Genomic DNA, 26,780 nt, shown 5'->3' on the forward strand with positions numbered 1-26,780 from the left:
TCCACAGGAGATCATCTGCCTGCACCACACCACAACAAGGCGTGTGCTGCTGAACTTGGGGAGCCGCTACAACGAGTCTTCAACCTCAGTCTGCGACTGGGGAGAGTGCCCGCCCTATGGAAGACATCCTGCATCGTCCCGGTCCCCAAAAAGAACCGGCCCAATGAGCTGAATGACTTCCGACCGGTGGCACTGACGTCACATCTTATGAAGACTCTAGAGCGGCTCTTCCTCAACTTCCTCCGACCACAGGTACAACATGCCCAGGACCCACTACAGTTTGCATACAAGGCGGGTGTCGGAGTGGAGGATGCCATCCTGTACCTCCTACACAGAGCCCACTCACACCTGGATGGGGGAAAAGGCACGGTCAGGATCCTGTTTCTTGACTTTTCCAGTGCCTTTAATACCATCCGGCCCTGTATGCTTCAGGAAAAACTGAACAAGATGGAGGTGGACCCCTGCCTGGTCGCTTGGATCTCCGACTACCTCACCGACAGACCACAGTACGTCAGGCTGAAGGACATCACGTCTGACACTGTGGTCAGCAGCACAGGGAACTGTGCTGTCCCCTCTTCTCTTCACCCTGTACACCTCTGACTTCTGCTACAACTCTGAATTATGCCATATTCAGAAGTTTGCAGATGACACGGCCATCATGGGGTGTATCTGGGATGATCAAGAAGAGGAGTACAGAAGTCTGGTGAGGAACTTTGTCGCATGGAGTCACACAAACCACCTGCAACTCAACACCTCAAAGACTAAGGAACTGGTTGTGGACTTCGGGAGGTCTAGAGCAGGTCCACTGCCGGTTCAGATAGAGGGGGAGGAGGTGGAGGTGGTCAACAAGTACAAGTACCTCGGGCTGTGGGTGGACAATAAACTGGACTGGTCATGCAACACAGAGCACCTGTATAAAAAAGCCCAAAGCCGACTGTACTTCCTCAGGAGGCTGAGGTCTTTTAACATCTGCAGGAAGCTCCTGAGGATGTTTTACCAGTCGGTGGTTGCTGGAGTACTTTTCTATGCTGTGGTGTGCTGGGGGAGCAGCACAGCAAAGAGGGACTCATCCAGGCTGGAGAAACTGATCAGGAGGGCTGGCTCTGTGGTCGGCATGAAGCTGGACACTCTGGTGACAGTGGCAGAGAAAAGGACATTAAAGAAACTGATGGACATTATGAACAATGCTGGGCATCCTCTGCACACGGCCATTAACAACCAGAAGAGTCTGTTCAGCGACAGGTTGCTTCTCCCAAAGACAAGAACTAACAGACTTAAAAACTCCTTTGTCCCACACGCCATCAGACTGTTTAACTCCTCTCTGGAGGGGAGAGGGAGGGGAAACAGGAGGACAAAGGAGGGGGGAACAACTAAGCTGTAGTGCCTCTTCACTTCACTGTGCAATACCTTGTGCAATACTTTTTGTAAATAGTCAACAGTGCAATAGACTCAATACTTGAAATGTGCAATTCACTTGTATTTTTTTATTTTTTATTCCTATTTATTCTATTTATCCCCTTTGTATATTTTATTTATATTTGTCTCTGTATTTATATATATATGTGTGTGTGTGTGTGTGTGTGTGTGTGTGTGTGTGTGTGTGTGTGTGTGTGTGTGTGTGTGTGTGTGTGTGTGTGTGTGTGTGTGTATATATATATATATATATAACAATTCTGTAACTGTAACTTCGGTCGTTGCTGTGCTTTTTGGAAGTCGAATTTCCCAGAGGAACCCACCCGAGGGATTAATAAAGTTCTATCTTATCTCTTATCTTATCTTATCTCTAGCACGCTCCGCTTTCACACTAACTCTCTGCATGTCCTCCTTCACCACAGCCATGAACCTCCTCTGTTACTGCCTCCTAACAGGTCATCCACTTCGGAGCAGTCTGGTAACAACTTTTAGTTAAATGTGTATTGTATATCTGAGATCTACCTTTATCTTTACTGCTCTGTCTCAGTGCTTGGAGAGGAAAACTGACACTCGATGAACTCAACAGTGGAATCTGTTCGACAAACACTTTAAATAAATGAATCAAAATATGTCAATCAAAAAAGGAGCTTTCGTTAACTATATTTAAATTTAACTGCAGAAAACTTCGGTCAACATATTTAATCATTTATTGAAATCTGGTTTTGTGCAATGATATAAACTAGTTTAGATTTATTCTGGATATTCTCACCACGGCTGAGGGTAGTGTTATTCCAAACAGCACAACACCTAATCTAGCAGTGACCATGGACCTGCACCAGTCCAACATAGTCCGTCAGGGTGGCTGTAGCTCAGGTGGCAGAGCAGGTCAGCCACTAATCAGAAGGTCGGTGGTTCGATCCCAGGCTGCCTCCTGGCTGCATGCTGCAAATATCCTTGGGCAAGATACTAACCCCATGTTTGCCTACTGGTGGCGGTCAGAGGGCCCGGTGTGCGCCTGTGTCCGGCAGCCTCGCCTCTGTCAGTGCGCCCCAGGGCAGCTGTGGCTACAATGTGGCTATCGCCAGTGTGTGAATGGGTGAATGACTGAATGTAGTGTAAAGCGCTTTGGGGTCCTATGGACTAGAAAAGCGCTATACAAATGCAGGCCATTTACCATCACTGGACACTGACCCACAGCACTGATAAATACCCAGTTTAACTTCTTCTAGTAAAGTCAGTCACACTGAAGAATCTGAGCTTGAACAGCACAGAGTTAAAAACATGTCCATACCTATGATGTGTGAGTTTCTGTCGGGTGTCCAGCTGATATCCAGCAGTCTGTGCTGACGGTTGATCTCCTCCTCATACTGGACGATGGTTTTTTGAACCTCTGAGAAGATTTCTTCACAAACAGCAGTTAGTCTCTCCTTGATGAACTCTCTCAGATACTGAGCTGAACTCATTGCTGCTGAGGCTGGGGCTGGGCGGATCGATACAAATGATACAGACATATTGGTATAAGACCCACACTAACGTGAAGGGATCAGTACTTTAGTTTGTGTTTCTCACAAATACGGGCCATTCAAGTCTGTCAGGTTTATATTGTTGATTGTCATTTATGCTTAGAAAAATAAAACCATATATGCTTAGAGGTGAATAATTGATTGTGTAGTGATAGGATGTGTGATCCTTAGTAGTTTGCAAAGACTGTGTGTCTTCCAGAGTGTTCTGGCATTCACACTCAGATCCTGGAGTCACAAGAAGAGCTCGTAACTTCTTTTATTGTTTTATGGTATAGCAAACACAAGTACATCTGTTTTAGTCTAGGTGCCTTTTGTTTAGATGAACTGCTGGACTGCAGGTTTAGGGAAGTCGTTCACAGGGTCACATCTTGATTTAGCTAGTAGGCCATCACTGTTTCCCTCATCAGATCGGTTGGTTTTTGAGCTGTTCTTTACTCAAGTGAACTGGCTTCACGCTTCTAAATAAATTACAGTACAATGTTTCTAAATCTCACTGCAACTGCTGCGTCACAATAATCTGTCCTGCTTCATAAATCTGTCCCATAGCTTATATAGTAACACATATCTTATTTTCCTATCTACTTGTTGTAATTCAGTGGAACTTATTTCCTTCATCCATCAATTACCCCAGCTGAAGTAAAAATATTAATAACAATAACAATGAGCTGATTCCACATGATGTTTGTCATGTTTTCCTGTCTATGCTGAGCTCGTTATCACTTCAGCCACTTTATCACCATCTTGTCACTTTTTCCACCACATTGTCATTCTACCTACTGCTTGAACACTTTGCCCAAACTGCACCTCCTTTCCATTTACTAGACTCAGTCGAGTGTCTTTACCTTGCTGAACCACATCCCTACAAACACTCATCAGAGAGCCGTTCCTCAGTATTATATCACTCTTAACCTCCCTGCATGCTTATTTATCGCCGTTGTAGCTGAAACTGGTTCCACTCACCGAGCCGAAGACTTTTTCTTCTGGAGACAGTTTTTTAACCTCGACTTAAATCCGTCCTCGTGTCTCGTTGTCACGGTTACATTGCGCTCACTGTCCGTTTCATCCACATTACAGATTTACTTTCACTGTTTGTTTTTTTTGTATTTTCCCCTCTTGTTTGACCTTTTTTTCACCCCCGCTCTTCTCTCCCGCCATCGACTTCTGTTCTTATTTCACTTCCTGAAACGTCACGTCGCTCTGCTGTTTCCGGTCCCTTCGCAGACCTGCCGGTCAAACCTCTCGTGGACCCTCCCCCCTCCTCTGTTTGTGTGTGTGTGTGTGTGTGTGTGTGTGTGTGTGTGTGTGTGTGTGTGTGTGTGTGTGTGTGTGTGTGTGTGTGTGTGTGTGTGTGTTTTCGCCTCTTGTTGAACTTTTTTCACCACCGCTCTTTCTCCCGCCATCGACTTCTGTTCTTATTTCACTTCCTGATACCTCTCTCTCTCTCTCTCTCTCTCTCTCTCTCTCACACACACACACACACACACACACACACACACACACACACACACACACACACACACACAGACTTGTCACCCTTGTGACTCAAGGTAAATTGATGTATTCTAATAATGTAATTGTAGAAAACTGTCCCATCATTTGAATACCGCAGACCTGCGGACACAACAGTGGAGGTTCAAACATAGCTGGGTCAACCAAACACTGGAAACATCTAGAGTATTAGAAAGGACAGAAAAACGTAAATTCCAACTTGTATAAACTTTTGTTGCTTGAAATGATTAAAATACTGCTCTTATTTTAGGTGTTACATTATGTCCCTAGTAGCACAAGTGCAAAACCTTCCCGCCATTTTGGTTTCAGTTTCCCTTTTGAACCCTCCATTGTACCATGTAGACACACACAGAGTTAATATGTTCACAATTTATATATTGGCATCACAAACATAATTCATTCATTTATTCATTACGATACCTCACAGAGTGTCGTTATAATCACTCTGCCTGTTTTACATTTATTGTCCACTTGATGGCACAAAAGAGCAAATAAAGCATCGTAAAGCTTCAGTCCATGAACGAAGCAAATAGATAAAAGCTTCAATGCTCCATGGAGCTTTATCTTTCCACCACTAGAGAGTGCAAATTACAATGTATACAAGACAAATATAGTGGAAATGAAATAAAGTTGAAATAATTAGAATCAATACATTAAAATATATTCAGTAAAATACTTTGACTGCAAAAATGTAACACATTAGATGCACACTGGCCCTTTCCATGCTCTATTTTAACAGTGCTGGCCTTTGTGAGATCCATGTTATTTAAGCACAGCGGCTTAATGTTAAGTGAAATGTGTGTCAATGTTTGTCACGTATCATGTATGAAGAACTCACTTTGAAGCTTTGAAATATGTTCAGATTCAGATTTCTTTAAAATAATAATAGTTATTATTTTGATTGCTGCTGAGACATTTAAAGAATATAAATACCAGTATAAATTAAACTCACATTATCAGCCATAATAACGAATTTCATCACAATATTTCACTCACAATGCTATATTATTGCTATTAGTTTTTAACATTTTGCAATATGAGCATATTGCTATTTATCACATTTATTTCCAGCTGCAAATTATGTCCTTAAATCTAAATGTTGTCAGTATCTGTTTTGTGCACTAAGGTAAAGTTCCCTCACTTGAGTTGTTTTTTTGTTTTTGCTGGAAAATTAGATTATTAAGCTGTCGATAATATCTGCTGTCAGTCTAAAATCTGCCTACAGTTGGGGTCATTTTAGCAAATACTTGTATTATCTATCAATTAACTTTGCTAACACATAAAAAATCACATATATGTTGCTGTATAAGAATATAACAAGAATTCAAATAGATGGTCAGTAAAGTGTCATTCAGTTGGCAATCTATCGCCATTTAAAAATTAGACGGCAACTATTTTCAAACTTTTAACAATCTCTTTGACAATGACTACAGTCATTTTCTTTTGTACATGCTAGGAAATTACGGTCCTATTTTTACTCGTGTGGCTGACCCATGTGTTTGGTCTGAATTTGGTCTGACTGGACCTATTCGCACCATCTTAGCTACTGTATACCGCCCCCCTGAACCTGTCTTCCTCAGTGATCTCATCTCTCACTCTGTCCTTCTAAGCAGACTTTCCTCTCTCAGCATCTCTGACATCCATCCGTCCTCCCTCCCACTTTCTTCTTTTACAGAATGCCTGACTTAAAATCCTGGTTCAGCTCTAATTTTCTTAAGCTAAATGAGGATAAAACTGAAATCCTCCTTATTGGCACTAAATTCAACCTTTTGAATGCAAATCATTTCTATCTGCTTATTGATAACTCCACAGTTTTCCTTTCTCCTCAGGTTAAGAGCCTTGGTGTCATCCTAGACAGTTCACTTTCCTTTAAATCTCACATCAATAATCTCGTTCTGCCTATTTCCATCTACGCAATATCAACAGATTACGTCCTTCTCTTTCCACCCAGTCTACATCCATTCTTGTCCTAGTCTAATTACCTCCCGCATTGACTACTGTAATTTTCTCTTCCAGGGTCTTCCTCCAAAATCCCCCCATAAGCTTCAACTGGTTCAAAATTCACTAAACTTCACTGGGTCCTTCCGGATAATATACAAACTTCTTCTGCTCACCGTCAAGGCCCTTCATAACCTTGCTCCTCCTTACCTCTCTGACCTGTTAAGCACTACCTCTTCTGCCCGTTCACTTCGATCTTCTTTTTCTATCCAGCTTTCTGTGTCTTCTTATGGCCTCACCACCACGGGAAGCAGAGCTTTTAGTTGCTCTGCTCCCAGGCTGTGGAACTCTCTGCCCCCAGATATAAGAAACATTGGTTTGCTCCCCCAGTTTAAATCAAGACTCAAAACCCATCTGTTCAAATCTGCATATTCACTGTGAACCCACTGTTTGTTCATTTTATCTTGTGCTTTTGTGTTTATTGCTCTTCTTTTGTCAACGTTGTGTTATGTGTTTTATTCTAGCATTATTATTGTTGTTGTTGTTGTTGTTGTTGTTGTTGTTGTTGTTGATGATGATGATGATAACAACAACAACAACAACAATAATAAACTGTATTATTTATTTGATTGTTTGCTATGAGCTAACGCTAGTCCACACTCCAAGCCACTTGGTGGCGGTAATGCGCCACGTCGTTGTTTGCTAACCGCCAAGAAACGACGACGACGACGACGAAGTTAAACGAGGCGAAAACCACAATAAGAGCAAAATGAAATCTGTAATGTGGAGAAAATGGGCAGTGTAACCGTGACAACGAGACACGAAGAGGGATGTAAAGTATAAAAAAATGGCCCAAGAAGAAAAACTCTTCGGCTCGGTGAGTGGAACCAGATTTAGCAACAACAGCGATAAATACGCCTGTAGGGAGATGAAGAGTGCTAAAATACTGAGAAACGGCTCTCTGATGAGTGTTTGTAGAGATGTGTTTCAACAAGATAAAGACACGACTCAGTCAAATAAGCGTTAATGGACTCCACAGTCTGCTGCCCGACAACAAAAGAGCGTCTGTGGGGTTTTATCCGGAGTACCTGAAATAGAAAAAAGAAAACAGAAACGGGGACAAAAGTTCTGTTTTAAAATGCATATTATAGCGAGAAATGTGACGGCTTGTCTGTTGTTATTATGTTTGATGAGCCAAGTAAGATGTGGATAAATTAGCTATGAGATTAGGCCTCCCCCCACCACGGAGATGCTGTAAGTATCAAAGCAGCTCAGATTACTTGTTTCTTTCTTATTAAAGAGAATGACAAAAGTTTCACTGTGAGGACGTGATTTAAAGATGAAAAATGTCTAAATTGCACATATCATGTCCTGAGTAAAGGACTGGCAGTTTTATGTTGGGGTGTCTGTTGATTCTCACTTGTCTTGGAAACATTGGTTAGGAAAACAATCAAATCAGTAAAACACATATTACTGGATGCAACAGTTTGCTAGAATTGGAAGGAATTTGTCAGGCCAATTGTGTAATTGATTGATTCAAAGATTTTCTTTTTTCCTTTTCACTGCTTTACCCTTGTCTGCACAGGTGATGAAAATGGATCTGTGTTTGCCAAATGCCATTAAGATCTGAAGAAGAAGAGAGGTGCTGTTTGATGAAGCGGACTTAAGTTAAAGGAGAGACACAAACTAAAGTATTGATACCATCACGTTAATGTGGATCTGATACCATCGTCTGTATCACTTCTATCATTCTGACATGCAGTCAACATGTGGTGATGTGTAAGAGCTGACAGGCTCCATTCACATTTTGAGATCAGAGCTCAGACTAGTTTCAGTTATAAGGAAGAGAAACTCACACAGTCACTGACACTGAGAGGAGAAATGGCACAGAAAGGAGTTCAGCTGGACCGAGAAACCTTCTCTTGTTCCATCTGTTTGGATCTACTGATAAATCCGGTGACTATTCCCTGTGGACACAGCTACTGCAGGAACTGTATTAAAACCCACTTTGATGAAGAGGACAGGAAGGGAATCCACAGCTGCCCTCAGTGCAGGAAGACTTTCACACCGAGGCCTGTCCTGGAGAAAAACACCATGTTAGCAGCTTTAGTGGAGCAGCTGAAGAAGACTGGACTCCAAGCTGCTCCAGCTGATCACTGCTATGCTGGACCTGAAGATGTGGCCTGTGATGTCTGCACTGGGAGGAAGCTGAAAGCCATCAAGTCCTGTTTAGTCTGTCTGGCCTCTTACTGTGAGAAACACCTCCAACCTCACTATGATGCAGCTCCGTTAAAGAAACACAAGCTGGTGGCCCCCTCCAAGAAGCTCCAGGAGAACATCTGCTCTCGTCATGATGAGGTGATGAAGATTTTCTGTCGTACTGATCAGCAGAATATCTGTTATCTCTGCACGATGGATGAACATAAAGGCCATGAAACAGTCCCAGCTGCAGCAGAAAGGACTGAGAAGCAGAAGGAGCTCGAGGTGAGACGACTAAACATCCAGCAGAGAATCCAGGAGCGAGAGAAAGATGTGAAGCTGCTTCAACAGGAGGTGGAGGCCATCAATGGCTCTGCTGATAAAGCAGTGGAGGATAGTGAGAAGATGTTCACTGAGCTGATCCGTCTCATCCAGAAAAGAAGATCCAATATGAAGAAGAAGGTCAGATCCCAGCAGGAAACTGAAGTGAGTCGAGTCAAAGAGCTTCAGGAGAAGCTGGAGCAGGAGATCGCTGAGCTGAAGAGGAAAGACGGCGAGCTGGAGCAGCTCTCACACACAGAGGATCACAACCAGTTTCTACACAACTACCCCTCACTGTCAGCACTCAGTGAGTCTACACACTCATCCAGCATCAATATTCGTCCTCTGAGCTACTTTGAGGATGTGACAGCAGCTGTGTCAGAGACCAGAGATAAACTACAGGACATTCTGAGAGAGGAATGGACAAACATCTCACTGACAGTCACTGAAGAGGATGTTTTACTGTCACCAGCAGAGCCAAAGACCAGAGCTGGATTCTTAAAATATTCATGTGAAATCACACTGGATCCAAACACAACTCACACACATCTATTATTATCTGAAGGGAACAGAAAAGTAACATTTATGGAACAACAACAGTCTTATTCTGATCATCCAGACAGATTCACAGGATGTTATCAGGTCCTGAGTAGAGAGAGTCTGACTGGACGTTGTTACTGGGAGGTGGAGTGGGGATGGGGAGGAGTTTGTATAGCAGTCACATACAAGAACATCGGCAGAGTAGGGAGAGTGAATGAATGTTTCTTTGGACGCAACGACAAATCTTGGGCATTATATTGGTACACAGACAATAATAAATTTCGCCATAACAATGTCCAAACTCACCTCTCAGGTCCTCCGTCCACCAGAGTAGGAGTGTACCTGGATCACAGAGCAGGTATTCTGTCTTTCTACAGCGTCTCTGAAACCATGACTCTCCTCCACAGAGTCCAGACCACATTCACTCAGCCGCTCTATGCTGGACTTTTTCTTTATGGACTTGGAGCCACTGCAGAGTTGATTAAAGTCAAATAGAGAAGACAGGTTCATGTTGATCCCTGACCATTATATGTACTTGTGTAGTTTCTAAATGAGGCTTTACATTTTAGAAGCTGAGAAGTTCAGTGGTCCATTGATGTGTGAAAATAATGTTGGACTGATTCAAACTTTTGTTACGACTGTTGTCGTAATTTTAATATTCAAATCTGAGTGTGCAGGTGCCTCTCCATGATTGGTGCATCCAGTGGGACTGTTCGTACCGATTGGCTAATGACCAGGAGGCAGCATATAAGAAGACACCCCCCTGGACGGCCAGTCATTCATCCTCGGCCCATCCCAACTGGCAGACTGTGTGTTTACTGTATAGTAATGTTTGTTTAATGCAGGAGCATGTACGGGTGGACCGCCTTTTTGTTTGATTACAGTTTTCTCCTGTTTTTGTTAGTTAGGGAGGTAAGTCGTTGTGGTTTGGTTTAATTCTTTTGAATAGGTAAGTTTGATTTATCCCTGAGATAGGCTCCCTTCTGTTTGTTATTTTGTCCTTAGGTTCGAAGTTATAATAATCTCCCTTCCTTTGTTTCTAAATTCACTCATTGTAAATAAATCACTGTCAAAAAGTATTAATTGCGTGATGTGCTGCTTTGGATCAGATGGGGATGGATCACTCTTATGTTATGGTCTTGCCACGCCTAGACAGACCATAACACTGTACTAACATTTATATACCTTATATATCATCAATATAAATCTAAATTTGTTCTTATGGCTGATAATCATGTGAGTTTACATTATACTACTCTTCATATTCAGCATGTTTGAAATCTGTCATCAGTCTGGTTAGTGGTTTTATTCTGTAGTTGCTGTAGTGGGTTGTCAAATTCTACTTGCTTCAAACGGCACATTTATAGGAAACAAGGAGATATGATGTATGACTTACCTTTGTTCTCGTCCTGGTTGCAAATAGAGTGCAAGTGTCAACCAAGAAAGGACAGTCCTGTCTCATCCTTTAACCAGCCACGACCTGCCCGTAAGTACACCTCTCCACTCACAACAATATTACATGGGACAAATGCATCCCATCCTGTACAGGCAGCACAACCCATCATAACAGCTAAGGCAGCATGTGCATATTGCTGCTCACCTGAACACCACATTAGCAAGTGCCCTGAGTTTATTAACAAGACAAAGAATGACTCAGCTGCTCTATGCTGCACTTTTTCTTTATGGACTTGGAGCCACTGCAGAGTTGATTAAAGTCAACTAGAGAAGACAGGTTCATGTTGATCCCTGACCATTATATGTACTGGTATGTATGTATGGTCATTTTTTTAGTGCAAGTGTCAACCAAGAAAGGATGTGTATGTATGTGTATGTATATATAAAAACACCCAGCACGCCCCTGCGGGCGGTTTATCCTTCAAGCTCGGGTCCTCTACCAGAGGCCTGGGAGCTTGAGGGTCCTGCGCAGTATCTTAGCTGTTCCCAGGACTGCGCTCTTCTGGACAGAGATCTCCGATGTTGTTCCCGGGATCTGCTGGAGCCACTCGCCTATCTTGGGAGTCACCGCACCTAGTGCTCCGATTACCACGGGGACCACCGTTACCTTCACCCTCCACATCCTCTCGAGCTCTTCTCTGAGCCCTTGGTATTTCTCCAGCTTCTCGTGTTCCTTCTTCCTGATATTGCTGTCATTCGGAACCGCTACATCGATCACTACGGCCGTCTTCTTCTGTTTGTCTACCACCACTATGTCCGGTTGGTTAGCCACCACCATTTTGTCCGTCTGTATCTGGAAGTCCCACAGGATCTTAGCTCGGTCATTCTCCACCACCCTTGGGGGCATCTCCCATTTTGACCTCGGGACTTCCAGGTTATACTCGGCACAGATGTTCCTGTACACTATGCCGGCCACTTGGTTATGGCGTTCCATGTATGCCTTGCCTGCTAGCATCTTGCACCCTGCTGTTATGTGCTGGATTGTGCCTGGTGTGATAGACCCCAGCCTCTATGGATCTTGTGCTCAGAGCTTGTTCTTGTGCTGCCATGATTAGTGCCTCTGTGCTGTCTTTCAGTCCAGCTTTGTCCAGCCACTGGTAGGATTTCTGGATATCAGCCACCTCCTCTATCTGCCGGTGGTACATACCGTGCAGGGCTCTGTCCTTCCATGATGGTTCCTCGTCTCCCTCCTCTTTCTTGGGTTTCTGCTGCCTGAGGTATTCACTGAGCACTCGGTCAGTTGGGGCCATCTTCCCAATGTATTCTTGGATGTTCGTTGTCTCATCCTGGACTGTGGTGCTGACACTCACCAGTCCCCGGCCCCCTTCCTTCCGCTTAGCGTACAGCCTCAGGGTGCTGGACTTGGGGTGAAACCCTCCATGCATGGTAAGGAGCTTTCTTGTCTTTATGTCAGTGGCTTCTATCTCCTCCTTTGGCCAGCCTATTACCCCAGCAGGGTACCTGATCACGGGCAGGGCGTACGTGTTGATGGCCCGGATCTTGTTCTTACCATTCAGCTGACTCCTCAGGACTTGCCTGACCCTCTGCAGGTACTTGGTGGTTGCAGCTTTTCTAGCGGCCTCTTCATGGTTCCCATTCGCCTGCGGGATCCCCAAGTACTTGTAACTGTCCTCTATGTCTGCAATGTTGCCTTCTGGTAGTTCAATCCCCTCAGTTCTGACTACCTTCCCTCTCTTTGTTACCATCCGACTACACTTCTCCAGTCCGAACGACATTCCAATGTCATTGCTGTATAGCCTGGTAGTGTGGATCAGTGAATCGATGTCTCGTTCACTCTTGGCATACAGCTTGATGTCATCCATGTACAGGAGGTGGCTGACAACTGCTCCGTTCCGTAGTCGGTATCCGTAGCCAGTCTTGTTAATGATCTCACTGAGGGGGTTCAGGCCTATGCAGAACAGCAGTGGGGACAGAGCATCTCCTTGGTAGATCCCGCACTTGATGGTGACTTGTGCTATGGGCTTGGAGTTGGCCTCTAGTGTTGTACGCCACATCCCCATTGAGTTCCTGATGAAGGCTCTTAGGGTCCCATTGATCTTGTACAATTCTAGGCATTCCAGTATCCAGCTGTGGGGCATTGAGTCATAGGCCTTCTTGTAATCAATCCAGGCAGTGCACAGGTTGGTCAGTCTGGTCTTGCAGTCTCGGCTGATTGTTCTGTCTACCAGTAGCTGGTGTTTTGCGCCTCTGGTATTCTTGCCAATTCCTTTCTGTGTCCCGCTCATGTATTGACCCATGTGCCTGTTCATCTTATCCGATATGATGCCTGACAGGAGCTTCCATGTAGTACTGAGGCAGGTTATTGGTCGGTAGTTGGAGGGGACCGGTCCCTTCTTGGGGTCCTTGGGGATCAGGACCGTCCGGCCTTCAGTTAGCCATTCCGGGTGTCTCTCGTTAACTAGCAGCTGGTTCATTTGTGCTGCCAGACGCTCGTGGAGTGCAGTTAGCTTCTTCAGCCAGTAGGCGTGAACCATGTCGGGCCCTGGTGCTGTCCAACTCTTCATACTGGAGACCCTTTCTTGGATATCTGCCACTGTGATGGTTACTGGACCCTGTTCAGGGAGGTCGCTGTGGTCTGCCCTCAGATCCTCTAGCCACTGAGCATTGCCGTTATGGGTTGCATCCTTCTCCCATATGCTCTTCCAGTATTGCTCCGTCTCCAGCTGTGGTGGTGGTGCTGTTCTCTTATTGTTCCCTTGCCACTGAGAGTACACCTTTGCTGGTTCTGTGGAGAACAGCTGGTTTATTCTCCTGCCTTCTATCTCTCTGGTGTACCTCCTCAAGCGGCTGGCCAAGGCTGTGAGTCTTTGCTTGGCAGTTTCCAAGGCCTCAGGTATGGACAGCTTGCTGTATTTCTTAGGCACCTTATTCGTCGCACCTTTCTGCAACTCCGTTAGTTGGCTAACCTCTACCTCTGCTACTTTGATCTTGCCCTCTAGCCTCCTTCTCCATGGAGGGTACTGCCCCTTATGGCTGTTCAACTTGTAGCCAAGCATCTCACTGATCACTGCTGCCGTATTGTAGATCAGCTTGTTAGTGTCGGTAATCGTGGTTGTAGGTATTGCCCGTAGTGCTGCATTAACATCATCTAGCAGACCTTCTGAGGGTACTTCACGTAATCTTGGTAACCGGCTACGGGGGATCCAGGTTTCAAGCTTGGCCATGATCCTATTTTTCAGGTCAGTTCCTCTCGCACTCAACGATCCTTCTCCTATCACACTTGGGGCTATGTACCCAATCTCGGGTGGGGGTGATGATATCTCCCCCCTGACCTGGCGTCCTGACTCCTCCTTGCCGTAGCATTTGTGTTGTACCTCGTCAATCTCTAGCTGTGAGAGCAGTCCCTTCTTTCGAATGTTGGAACACTGAGCTACTAGTTGTTTCGCCGTCATTGTGGATGTTGGGTATCGAAGAATCCATAGGTCCCTCATCCTATTCATGTAGCCCCTTCCGCCGGGGTTACTTGCGTAGTAGCATTCCAACAACGCCCTGTTTTCGTCCCTTGCCCACCGATGCCTTCTTGTTCCAGTAGCCCACTTTTCGTCAGGGTGCCCTGGTTCCTCAACACCTGACGCGGACCTTGTTGATCCGGGCGACGTCCGAGCCGGCATGCCTTCATATTTATCTGTCTCGCTCATGTCTGCGGTAGGCTTGCTTAGCATAGGGGGTCTAGCCTTAGGACCCTTACTGGATACAGACGCCCCAGGCAGGAATCGAACTTGCGATCCTCTGTTCCAAAGGCGTGTAGTCTAACCACTACGCTATCCAGCTGCTTATATATATATATATATATATATATATATATATATATATATATATATGTGTGTGTGTGTGTGTGTGTGTGTGTGTGTGTGTATATATATATATATATACACATACATATATATACACATACATATATATACACATGTGTATATATATGTGCACATTATATATAAATTTGTTGTTGCCAGTTACCTTGACTGGAAGAGCTCTGCTGCCGCCTAGTGGCAGGAGCTTGTCCTGCATTTTGTGGTTGAGGCGCGCGTGCTCTATTGGAAGCTGCAAATTTGCATTCCCTAAACCAATGTCCTATCTTTCCACAGCAAAACACACATCTCTACTCTTATCTTTCCATCCTCTGAAACCTCCCTGCTGTGCTGGGGCAGGTGGTACTCTTGCATACATTAGTTTCTCACTTTCTTCTGGATCTGCAACATCAAAATTCAGCATCATTTTAACATAGACTTTATATTTTATTTTTTTCGGCTTTACAGTTAATTTAGATTTTTTCTCGGACCTGTCTGAGGTGTAAAATTATGATATTATTTTATGCCATGTTATACCCCTAATTAAAGATTGTGAATTATTATGTAGTTTTAGTTTGCATTATTCTCCTGAATTAGAAGAAGCTGATAACTATTGCATTAGTTAAACTGATTTGCATTACATTAAATTGCTGACTTGTTGTGAATGAATGATATTGTTTTATGATGCATTATATTGCTGAGTTATAAGAAATACTGTTCGCAGAAGGTTATTGTCTAATTTGTCTGAGTAGAAGAGAACAGAGTGTGCTGGAGTTTTCTGCCCCATTTCAGCAGGAGCAGATAAACAGGGAGCCAAGGTCGTAGCTTAGGCGCTGTGTGAGAGAGACCATGTGAATGTTTAGGCTTTTTATGATAAGGTGGAGGCACCAGAGGTTATAAAAGTTTGAGCAATGCTCCACCATTTTGAGATTTTGAGGCTGTCTGCATCAGTGTCCATCTCCCACGTGTGTGATCATTAAATCATCGTTTGACTCAACCCGGCCGGACCAGTGTTGTTATTGTGGTTTTTTCTCTTGTCTCCATCCCCAATATTTTGAACCTTAACAGCTTGGGGGCTCGTCCTGTGGTATTGGGGTGGAATTTAAAAGTTTGGACGGTCCGAGGTTGTCGAACGGACAGGCACGAGCCAGTGGTCTGATTTGAGTGGACAAAAGCCGGCTTATCTAAAGGTAAGGCACTACCTGTTGAATTATTTCCAAAATGTGCCAAATTGGATATGACTAAATTAAAGTCTACTCACTGAAATTACTGGTAGAGTGTCTGTTTTGATTTTGATGAGAATCACCGTGTGTTATGCAGTTAAAGTTGCTTAAGAATGTTTAATGAAGTTGAAGAAATATGAAACTGTTCTGGAGGTAACAGATATAATGTTGGGTTTGAGTCCCTGGATATTGAGCTGAAGGCTCAGGTAGTTTGGTAGGGAAATTAGGACAGAAACTGTTCTGGAGGAAACAGAGACTGGTTAATAGTTTTACAAATTAGGTCAGAAACTGTTCTGGAGGTAACAGATACTGTTTAATTGATATGTTAAAATTTGTCAAAATTGTTTAGGTGAAAATTGTTATAGGACGGCACTGGAAGATGCTAAGAAGCACATAGCCCGGAGGTTACGCTCCCTCCTGGCCGTGGACGCGCGGTCTTGACCTGTCGGCGAACAGGGGTAGTTCAGTTTGGCTTTAACTGTGGGGTACAGGGCATCCCGAAATAAGCTAGGAGTTAGAATCTCCTCACCGTTTAAATGGTGTGATGTGCTTGTTTGGACAAAGTTAAATTGAGTTAGGGACTTTAGAAATCAGGCCATAGGCTGTTCTGGAGGAAACAGATACTGGTTAATTGATTACAAAAAAGTGAAGCTTTCTTCGGTTGGACCCGTTAACTTAAATTTGTTGAAATTTGTTAGGTGCTGAATCTGTCAGGCCTGTCAGTGATTGTAAATATAAGACGTCTTTGTAATATAAAATAAAAGAGTTTTGTCTGAGCTTTGTGTGACCCTGTGTGTGACGACAGCGCACTGCAGCGCTGCGAGCTATTTTTAGACGGTGTGTGAACATGCAAATGAGCTGTGACGCGCACAGAGGACTTTGCTTCCTGTTTAGCGTGTTTTTGAGTTTTATAATTTTGATTTGCAAACAATGATACATGCCTGTAAGTAAAACGCTGATTTTGCTGATTATGATACTACAAATAAGGTGTTGAATGACTAGGGTGTGAATGATGTTGGAGTTTAAAGCTGAAACTCAGAGAGGAGTGTGTTGGGAGACTGGCATGTAGTCTGTAGTGCAAAGGTGGACGTCTTGCCTGCTAGTCTATTTAACAGTGATGAAAATGATATTAAATAAATCTCTCAGTGTGTTGATACAGGTGGCTATGGGGCTGGACCAACTGCCCCCACAAGCACGGCGGCCGAAGCAAAATTATAGTAATGGAAACCAAACTCAGCAAGAATCAGCAGCTGTGGAAAAGACAGCAGCTAGCAGAGAATTAAAGGAGAAATTAAGAGAAGTTTTACACATAAAATTGCGGCCAACAGACTTGTGGAGGTTGGGAAGGCGCCTGGAGCATCACAACAAAAAGGTGAAACAAAAACACACACAAGCAGAGAAATGTGAGAGAGAGGCACGTGCTAGAGAAATGCCTCGTTTGAGAAAAAACGTTAAATTAGCCCATGTACAAACGCACATACACGCAATGAAGAAACAGCTTACACCCATGAACACGTGAAGATTTTCCAGCAAGTTTAAAGCAGTGAAACTTAACATACACCCGCCGTTACACAATAAAGTTTATCCACTACTAACAAATAAACCCTCTGGGTTGCAGGACAACAACTTAACTTCAAAAAAAAAAAAAAAAAAAATCACAACCAGTGATAACACGACAAATTTAGTGGTTAATAAAAGTCAAACTGTGACATGTTTTCTTCTGATTGATTAATACAAGTGATTACTGAATGAAAGAAAATTCCATTTTTGTGCTTTAAACATGATCTTAAGAATTTTAACATGTACCTGTGTTGTCCTGTCAGCTTGGTGAGTTATGAGAGGATTATATGGTGAGAAAAAACAAAAAAAAAAGGGGGAGAGAAGGCTGACACAGGGCCTGGTCCCGTTGTTTTTCCCCTCTCTGAGTAACACAGCCAATACAACATGATTTTCCTGTTCGTTTGTTTTTGTTTTTGTTTTGTTTTGTTTTTTCTCTTTATGCTTGATTACAGGCTGCTTTGTCGGCCCGGAAAAGCCGAGGCTGACCCTGGACTCCTGCTCTCTCCTCTACCATCTTTGCTCTCTCCTCTACCATCTTTGATGTGACCCTGACTAAATGCTAAAGCAGCTGAACCTGCAACAACAACTTGAAAAGGTCAACAGTGCTGCAGGAAAATGATCGCATGCAGCAGAGACGGAGAGCGGTAATCCAAGGCCCGTTTCACTACACGGGGAGATTTCTGTCAGCGTCTTTTCTTTCTGAGAAGATTGAGAAAGGCCCGGCTCCCACCACCGATTCTGACCACCTTATATAAAGGAACTATTGAGAGCATCCTGAGCAGCTATATCACTGTCTGGTTCGGGAACAGCACCATGCCGGACAGACAAGCACTACAGAGGGTTGTGCAATCAGCTGAGCGCACCATCCGCTCCGAGCACCCTGACCTGCACTCAATCTACAGCAGGCGGTGCTGGACCAAGACCAGGAAGATCGTGAAAGACCTCAGCCATCTCAACAACAGACTGTTCTCTCTGTTGCTGTGTACGTGACAAAGAAACATCTGGATTTGGAAAACGAGGCACTCGCAAAGCCACCAGCATTGTGCCTGATTGGACACACCCCTCTCACACACTCTTTACATTCTTGCCATATGGAAAAAGACAGCTTCAGCTGACAGAGCTGTGACGAGACGCCCATCAAGCCCAGATGAAAAGTGAGGCCGAGCAAAACCATGCTGACCTTAACCACTCTGCATTAAAAACTGTGCAGGACAGTGACGGACCAACAATGACCATCGGGCAGCAAAAAGGGCGTGCCAGGGACAGGAGGAGTAACTGAGGTCACCTCAGAATGGACAAAACACCAGGAGAAAATAAGCTGAAGGCACAGGTGTCGGGGCTCGGCCAGGAGCTGACCTCTGAGAAGAGCCGAACAGCAGAGCCGCAAAAGGCCGAGGAGCAAAGCAAGGAAAACATCAATGGACTTAAATCTGATTTCTACGGAAAAGACTCTGAGGTTTCTGCCCTCAATAAGACCTCGAGGCATCAGAGCAGAAACTGAGCATGGCCCAGGAGGAGCTAGCTGAAAATCGAACCCATCAGGCTTGGAGTCCAAGACACCGGACTTGAAATCAGGCCGGAGCATCCTGGAGCTAGATGAGCAGTGTGATTTGTCCGGTCTGCTATGGAGCGAACGTCAGGGGGATGGCTTCCTGTCGCCTCTGCCGTCCTCCGATCGCTCAGCGTCCTGGGCTGCCCAGCTCTGGACTGAACGCTCGGGCCGAGACACCCAAACAACCATGGACTCCATTCCCGTGGAATGGGACCACGACTACGACCTCAGCCGTGGGCTTGAGAGTGCAAGAAGGGATCCCAGAGAGCCTTGAGGCCTGTGTAAAACTAACAGAACAAAGATTGAGGTCTTCCACTGGGGAGGTGGAAGCTGTAGACTCTCCTATACACCTTCTGGATGTCAGCCGTTCCACCTGCAAACAAACGGACATCCAGACAATTGAGCTGCGTATCAAAACCCTGAAGGAAGATCGAAGCAAAAGGGTCAAGTTAAGGAGGAGCGAAATAAGGAGAAGATGCTGGACACTGGAGAAAAGGACTGCCTCAATTGGGGCCAGAACCAGTATGGACAGAACTCTGAGCAGCAGCACCAATGGATGCAAACAGACTGAAAAGGAGGAGGGCAGGACCCAGGGCAAGCTTCAGGCCGTGGTTTACCCAGAACACTACAACAGGAAAGTGATGAACACAAACACCCACACAAACACACACATCTACATGCACCGACTCAGAGTGAAAAGAAACATACATATGAACATATGCGCTCGTTGATTGAGGGAGAAATGACACACACACACACACAAATTAAAATGTTGATTCAATGAACTGAGAAGTGATCCACACACACACACGCTGATGCAATGAAGAATGCTTTACTAACAAATGCTGCACACAAACATCCAAATACGGAGTTGGTTACAACAGCAAGAACTGATTGATTATTTATTGCTTAAATGTATTTCATGCCACGCAGAGGGCATTTGTGTAGATTTAGAGGACATGGTCTGAAGCACTTTGATAATGAAAACAATGTCTGTGCGTGATGTCTGTTTATGGCTCAAAGCCTCCACTGAATTGTTTACTGTGCTTCACACAGTCTAACAAGGACCAGTGGTACAGAGCGAAAATGATGAATGAATGGTGTGAGTTTTATTTCGAAGAGATTATGAAAAGGTTGTGTTGATTCAACTTAGTTGTTTACGTTTTTGCCAAGGTAAAGAGTTGGTGTGTAACTAGTGTCCACTATTGAGTCAAGTAAATCCAACATGTTTTGTTGGTGCAAAAAGGAGTTTTGGTTGATCTTTGGGTTTTGTTTGACACTAGGTTGATTCTATCAGTGAGGTTTGGATTGTTCTCTTTCTCTAAAAGAGAGGAAGATGGTTTGAACTTTGGACATGTTTGCAATGGGCCCCAGTATCTGTTATTATATGAGTGTTTTATTGTTTACGTTTGTTTTTGCTTTTGTTGCAGTGCACTGAGATAAGAACATCTGAGAGGTGTGATCCACCGGTGGTGATATTTTGGTATTTTGTGAGTTCCTGATTTAACAAATCAGCTCTTTAATCCAGGCCTGAGAGATTGAACTTTAAAGCGCTATAAAATATTCTTATTGAAAACAGTCGCAAAGTATTTTTTCTCCATGATTATAATGAGCTTGGGAGAAAATTCACTTATATGGGACACTGATCCTGAAGCCTAAAAGGATTGCAGCGAGTCAATCCAGTCCAAAGAAGGAAAAACAAACAAGGAGCTGTTTCCTTTAAAATGATGACGTGATCTTGCTGGTGATGGAGCCTCGAATAGGCTGCGCGTGAGACTCCATTATCAGCAACTTTTGGTATGAATGTGTGTGGATGTATGCATATGACTGACGACTAAAAGTCATGGACTGACGACTAAAAGTTTAACTGACTTGATACTGAGACAAAAACGGTGCTGACTTTAGGATTATTGAATGTCCACAGACAATTCACCCAGCCTGTAAAAGAAGGGTGGATGTTTTGTTTTGCTTTGTTTTGTCTGCAAGAACAGAAGAATGACAGAGACTAAAGAGCTGTAGCTTCACAGCAGTGTGAACTGCAGACTGAACCCTTTGGTTGCTAATTTTGAGCTACTGATGTTTGCATTAAGGAAATTGTGTTTCAGTAGCTGTGTTTTAATTAAGGTATTACATTATATTGTTGGGAATATTAAATGCTAAAGTGAAGAAAAGGTTTGATCCCACTCATGACTGAGCATGTTATTATTAACCATAGTGGGTCACTATAGAGAGTCAATTAATTTTAGAAAAAAACAAACAAACAAAAAACCCTCCACCGAGGTCTATGAATAAGAGGGGAATGATAGACAGCCACACTCAAAATGGAGATATGTAATGATAAACACTGGTCCCCGTCTTTTGGGCGCTCTCTTGAAGTAGTCAACAATTTAAAAGTAAGATAAAATAACAGGGGCATGTGCTGAGGGGTGGTGCTGCACAAGAACAAGAGTAAAATAAAGAAAATATTGTTTTTAGAAGTGCAAATTAAAATGTACCATTACACTCAGAGGATCAATATGAAGCTTGATATTTGTTAATTTTGAATGAAGTACATGACTGGTGACTGTTCTGTCCTGAGCTTTTGTTTTTACAGCACCCGCTTGATCACACCAACAGTTTCTCGCCACCGAAGAGGGGTACTTGCAAAAATAAAGAACGGGGAGGAATATCATCAAAACTGGAAACAGGTAATCCCCAAAGGGGGTGATAATGCCATAACTTTCACTATGGTCAAATTCTCAAAATTTGACCCTCAAAAATTCTTCAAACATTTAGACACAAAGTGGAGATTTAGATACATATAATGTCGTCAACCACATAAGCATGTAGTATTTGATTCAATAACATGGTGAAATAACAAGCAGCAAAAGGTTGATCATGTTAATGGTGTTTATTCAAGGGTGCAGAGGAGATTATTATTATTAAAGACAACAAATGAAATAACGAAAACTAGAAGTGGAAAAATTTGCGTTAACGGTAATAAAATCAAAAAAAAAGAAATACTAACTAAAACTGTACTGAATGTTCACAAAACTAACTAAAATTAACTAGATTTATAGCAAAATGTGTTTGGTTGCATTGATGTGTGCGTGCCCTGCTATAGTGAAATTAAGGTAGTACGTTAGTCGAGTCGTCTGTGTTGCTGCTCCGTTCACGCGCAGAATCAGGTCAGGAAAAGTCGGGAGACAGCGCCAGAATAGAATTGAGGATGATTTTAATATGACTGTTTTGTAGACATAACAAGAGTCTTGTAGTGGAGAGGGACGTAATGTCCTCCTGAGACCCAGAGAATAAGAAAAAACAGGGAGAAAATATTTTCGTTTTTTCTTTTTTCTTTTTTTTTTCTTTTTTCTTTTAAATGAATCAAGTGTTATTAAAATAACAATCTCATAAGATGAAGATCAGGGACCAACCCAGAAGTCACTGACACTTCACTAGCTGTAAACTATTGGTTTAGGAATAAGTGATGGCACTGAACTGTCTATTTCACAAAAGTCAATTTATTTAGGATATCTGAGGAAGTACTGATTTTATTTGGAGACACAAAGGAACATTTGGCACTTCCCTCATCTCACATCTGTTTCATTGTTGTACCCAATCATTCTACAACTGAAATGCCTTGGACTGCTAAACATTTCAGGCAAGTGGAGTGAACCATATTTTGCTAGACTCTCATCAGATTGGGGCTTCCTTTTATTGATCTTTGGAGAGAAGTCTTCATTACTGGTATTATTCAGGTCTTGTTCACATGTTTGTCCCAGGTTTCTCAGCCAAGAGGAGCTTAAACCCCAGATATTGTGAGTTCTTTTCACACATTGAGATCACTGATAACTCTCAGCAACGACGTGATCTCGTAGAAACAATTAGGTGTTATGGATTCAACTATAATTGCGACACTTATTTTTTTTTTACTTTACTGGAAAAGATTTCTGCATTTTACCCATATTTTATTTTTAACTCAAAATCAAAATTCCAGATTCTACTACATGTTGGTTTTGCACCAGATAGGATGACAGATTTCAGGTGGCCCTGTGTCTTCCTCTATTACATCTGCCACTGCATCTCGATAATCTTCTCTGTGGCTTTTAGTGGGTCCTGACCCTCTCATATTTTGAAAAATCTATGTTTGAATCTCCCTTAATAATTGTGTTAAGAATTCTCTCCGTCTTTGTCAAAAGTTGGGTATTAGGAAAAAGTGAAATAAATATAAATATAAAGTCCCAATGTGTAGAGCACACATTAATAAATTAGTCATGTTCCCTGTGAAAGTAAATGAGCCTAATTCTTAAAGACCCCTGAAATTATTTACCAGATGTTTATTTTTTGAATAAAATAGAAATCTGAGTTTAACAAAACATTTTAATTGTAAATATCAAGCTTATCTTTCTTTCTTCCATAAAATGTGCTTGTGGGCACGCCAGCCATTTTGAAAAGGTGGGAAAAACAATTGGCAAGGCCACACCCCCACACATGGGATATAATTTTAAAGGTTCTGTTGTCCTCTCTAAGAAACATCAGGACTTAGAGGAGTGGCAAGTAGAGTATGAGAGCTACAAGCAAAAAACTAAATGTGTACTACAGTGCGAAAAAATGAATTACTGGGTCATCAGGGGGTCTTGAGGGACATTTATAAAACAAAAAATCCCACAAACCTTAAAAGTGCACTTGAAAAGCTCACACAAGAAGGTTAACCTAGCTTACCTAGAAGACCTCATCAGGGGGAGCACGCTCCCCCTCGTTGAAGAGCTCACCCACTTAACTCGCATCCCAAGAAAATAGCTAACCCCAGATAAGGCAGCGTGATGTATCCCGAGATAACAGGACTGGGACATCTAAATAAAGGTGTGAAACAATCGCCTTCAAAAGGTTATCAATTCACTTTAACCAAAATTAGGACCACTCGGTGCGGCAAGAGTTAATAGTTATTAGTCTCAACACCCAAGGATAATTAGAAGAGCATGACTGATATGATGGAACTGAGATTTTGTTACACTTAACTTTTGCAAAACACAAATAAAACTAAATTGAAACTAAGGACTTTCAGAAAAATAAAAACTAGACTAAACTAGCAAAGAATTGGTAAAAACTAATTACAACTGGCAAAAATTGAAAATCTGGAGTCGAAACTAAATAAAAGATAAAACCTAATGAAAATGGCGAAACGTTTAAAACTCTGGTGCAGAGATTGGCAAATCTGACCAGGAACGTTATAAAATGGATTGTCAGAACAGTCAGCGTTAAAGCCACATTTGACAGTCCATACTAGGATGGCATTGGACATCTCGGGGGTGGAAAGGGGTTGGTGTGACCAAGGTGTGGTTTGGCTTGTCGTATGTATATTTGAGATCATATGGCTCTGGATGGACCGGTTACCAGGGCATGGAAGGAGGACAGACTCATTAAAGGAGGAGAAGGAACTTGCTGGGATTGGAGATCCTCTGGGTGAGTGGTTGATTAAAAGCATGCATAAAATAGAAGTTATCTGTTGTTATTGATTGGTAATAGATTGATAATTGGCCACATTTACAGCTGTATTGACTTGTTGTGGACGTAGTCGACTTCAGGTTTAAACACTCTCATTAACAGGTTGAAAATAGTGATATTAAAGGAAGAGTATGCAGCGCCACCCTGTCAGACGCCAGTGATGGTGGAGCTCACTGATGAATCAGGTGAGCTGGATTCATGGCTGATTCAAAACTAAGATCCCCCTGCTGTGGTCAGTAAGGGGAGAAAAGGGGGAAATAAATTCAAGAATTAAAGAGGCATTTATAAACGTTTAGGTGTCAAGTGAAACGGGACAAAAGGGGGTGTTATACTGTTATTTTCAATGTCAGCATTATTATTGTATGAGAATCATGCAACAAGCATTGCATCGATGATCATTTATTGAAGCTTTTGACCTTATACTAACATTTGTGTTCCTGTGATTGTTATAACTTCTGATGAGTCTTCTATTTACAGGTGTTAGGATAATGATATAATTTTTCATTGCAGGTGTAACCATGATCATTTTTATAAATATTGCAACTTGTTGCTCATTGTAGAGTTGTGCTCAAGTTAATAAGGGTTAAAAGCTACAGTCAGCGCGAATGTCTGACTGATCTATTGAGGGGAAAGGCTTCGAGCATAGAAGGCCGCACGCGCTTACAAAACACTGATATCATGTTATTCTTTGTGATCTTTTCTTAAATTATGTCTTTAAGGTTAGTTTAAATAGTGGCAGTTAATTAAACGAGATTTATTAAAATATTAAATACCTGAGTCAGAACGTTACACGCGGATCACCTTAAGAGTCTGGGAAACTTTGTAGCTGCCTAACTTTTTTTTTTGAATGTTCTAGCTCCGTTGATTTGACACATTGGAATGTGTCAAAAAAGGGGGGGAAGGTTGAGCTTTAACATCAAACCAGGATTATTTGAACATTTTATAACTTCATTTGTGTCTTTAATAATTTAGGAATGGTAAAGCTTAAGCTAATAGCGGTCCGAGAAGACAGACCTTTTAGAGAATCAGTGAAAAAGCATAAACTATCACTTTCATGTTTAATCATTACTCATTGAAATGAACTGAATAGCGTTTAGAAGATTTGTTAATTTTTTGTCTTTTGTTAAAAAGAGGGGTTTCAATAATTTTCAGACACACCTTGCAAATGTGCTTATAACGAGTTGGCACTCGGCCTTTTGAAGGTCAGAAGCTTCGTTCGGCGTGACTGTCCGGACTGATAAAGTGTAAGAAATGCCTTGAGTGCGGAGGGCTAAATGCAAACATGCTTACACACACATAAGATATGATTAGAATAAGTCCCTGGGACATTCTGAATGTTTTAGACCAATTCTGAATCACTAGAAGGTCAGTAGATAATAACATTAGATTATTAGGGTTAGGAAGAGAGGTGTTTTGGTTTTCTGTCTCTTACAGAGAAAGGAACAGACACCAGACGAGGTCACAGAGATGCGAGGATCCTCCGTAGCAGAGTCAGACACAGTGACTGCCGAGACATCAACTGGGTCCAAGGGTCATGGCGTTTGGGCTCCAGCTAGTCACCACAAAAGGATGGATCCCATAAACACAGCAATAACCATGAAGGGGTTGGCGGAAATCCGGGAACACCAGACCAACGAAGTTCGAGAGGCTTTTGGGCAAAAAGGGGACACCTTCCTGTTCCTTTTTCTGGAGAATACACAGATCGTTGTTTGAAATTGGAGCAGAATAATCCCCTGATCTGTGTTACGACTGAAGGGTTGTCTAACCCCTAAGGTTGAAGAATTAAGAGCAGAGGATCACCCAACTGGACGACACTGGTAGCTGCAGCAATAAAATAAAGGTTAAGAGCTCTTCGGACAGAGGTTCTAGTCTACGTCTGAATGGTATAAGGGAACACCAAATAAAGCTGTGGGAGAACAGGGGAGTGTCATCTGGACCTGCTATCCTTGTAGTAATAGTTTGTCTTGCACCTGACTTGCGCAAACACAGAGGTCATCTTACATATGGTTTGCCCCTCAGGGGGACAAAGGACCTCAGGAGTGAGAAGAGATGAACCCGGCGACACTGGGCTACAGGGTGTTTGTGAGGTCATTATTCTAATGACCTCATCAGGGGGAATTGTAAAATTATGATATTATTTTATGCCATGTTATACCCCTAATTAAAGATTGTGAATTATTATGTAGTTTTAGTTTGCATTATTCTCCTGAATTAGAAGAAGCTGATAACTATTGCATTAGTTAAACTGATTTGC

General features: G+C 42.8%; 1 protein-coding gene and 1 long non-coding RNA gene across 2 annotated transcripts; both read left to right on the forward strand.

Annotated features, from left to right (window-relative positions):
* The first annotated feature begins 7,095 nt into the window (after window positions 1-7,095).
* Window positions 7,096-10,522, forward strand: LOC308400912 (tripartite motif-containing protein 16-like). Its single transcript, XM_080888954.1, has 2 exons — window positions 7,096-7,260; window positions 7,969-10,522. Exon 2 carries the CDS (start codon window positions 8,265-8,267, stop codon window positions 9,936-9,938), a length of 1,674 nt encoding a protein of 557 aa, XP_080745080.1. The 5' UTR covers window positions 7,096-7,260; window positions 7,969-8,264; the 3' UTR covers window positions 9,939-10,522.
* A 10,270-nt stretch (window positions 10,523-20,792) lies between these two features.
* Window positions 20,793-26,559, forward strand: LOC308401926. Its single transcript, XR_013972653.1, has 2 exons — window positions 20,793-24,484; window positions 24,629-26,559. It is a non-coding gene; the product is annotated as an uncharacterized lncRNA (long non-coding RNA).
* Window positions 26,560-26,780: the final 221 nt, after the last annotated feature.

This window comes from Rhamphochromis sp. 'chilingali' (genome assembly GCF_963969265.1).
Source record: "Rhamphochromis sp. 'chilingali' genome assembly, chromosome: 1".
NCBI classification, from domain to species: Eukaryota; Metazoa; Chordata; class Actinopteri; order Cichliformes; family Cichlidae; genus Rhamphochromis; species Rhamphochromis sp. 'chilingali'.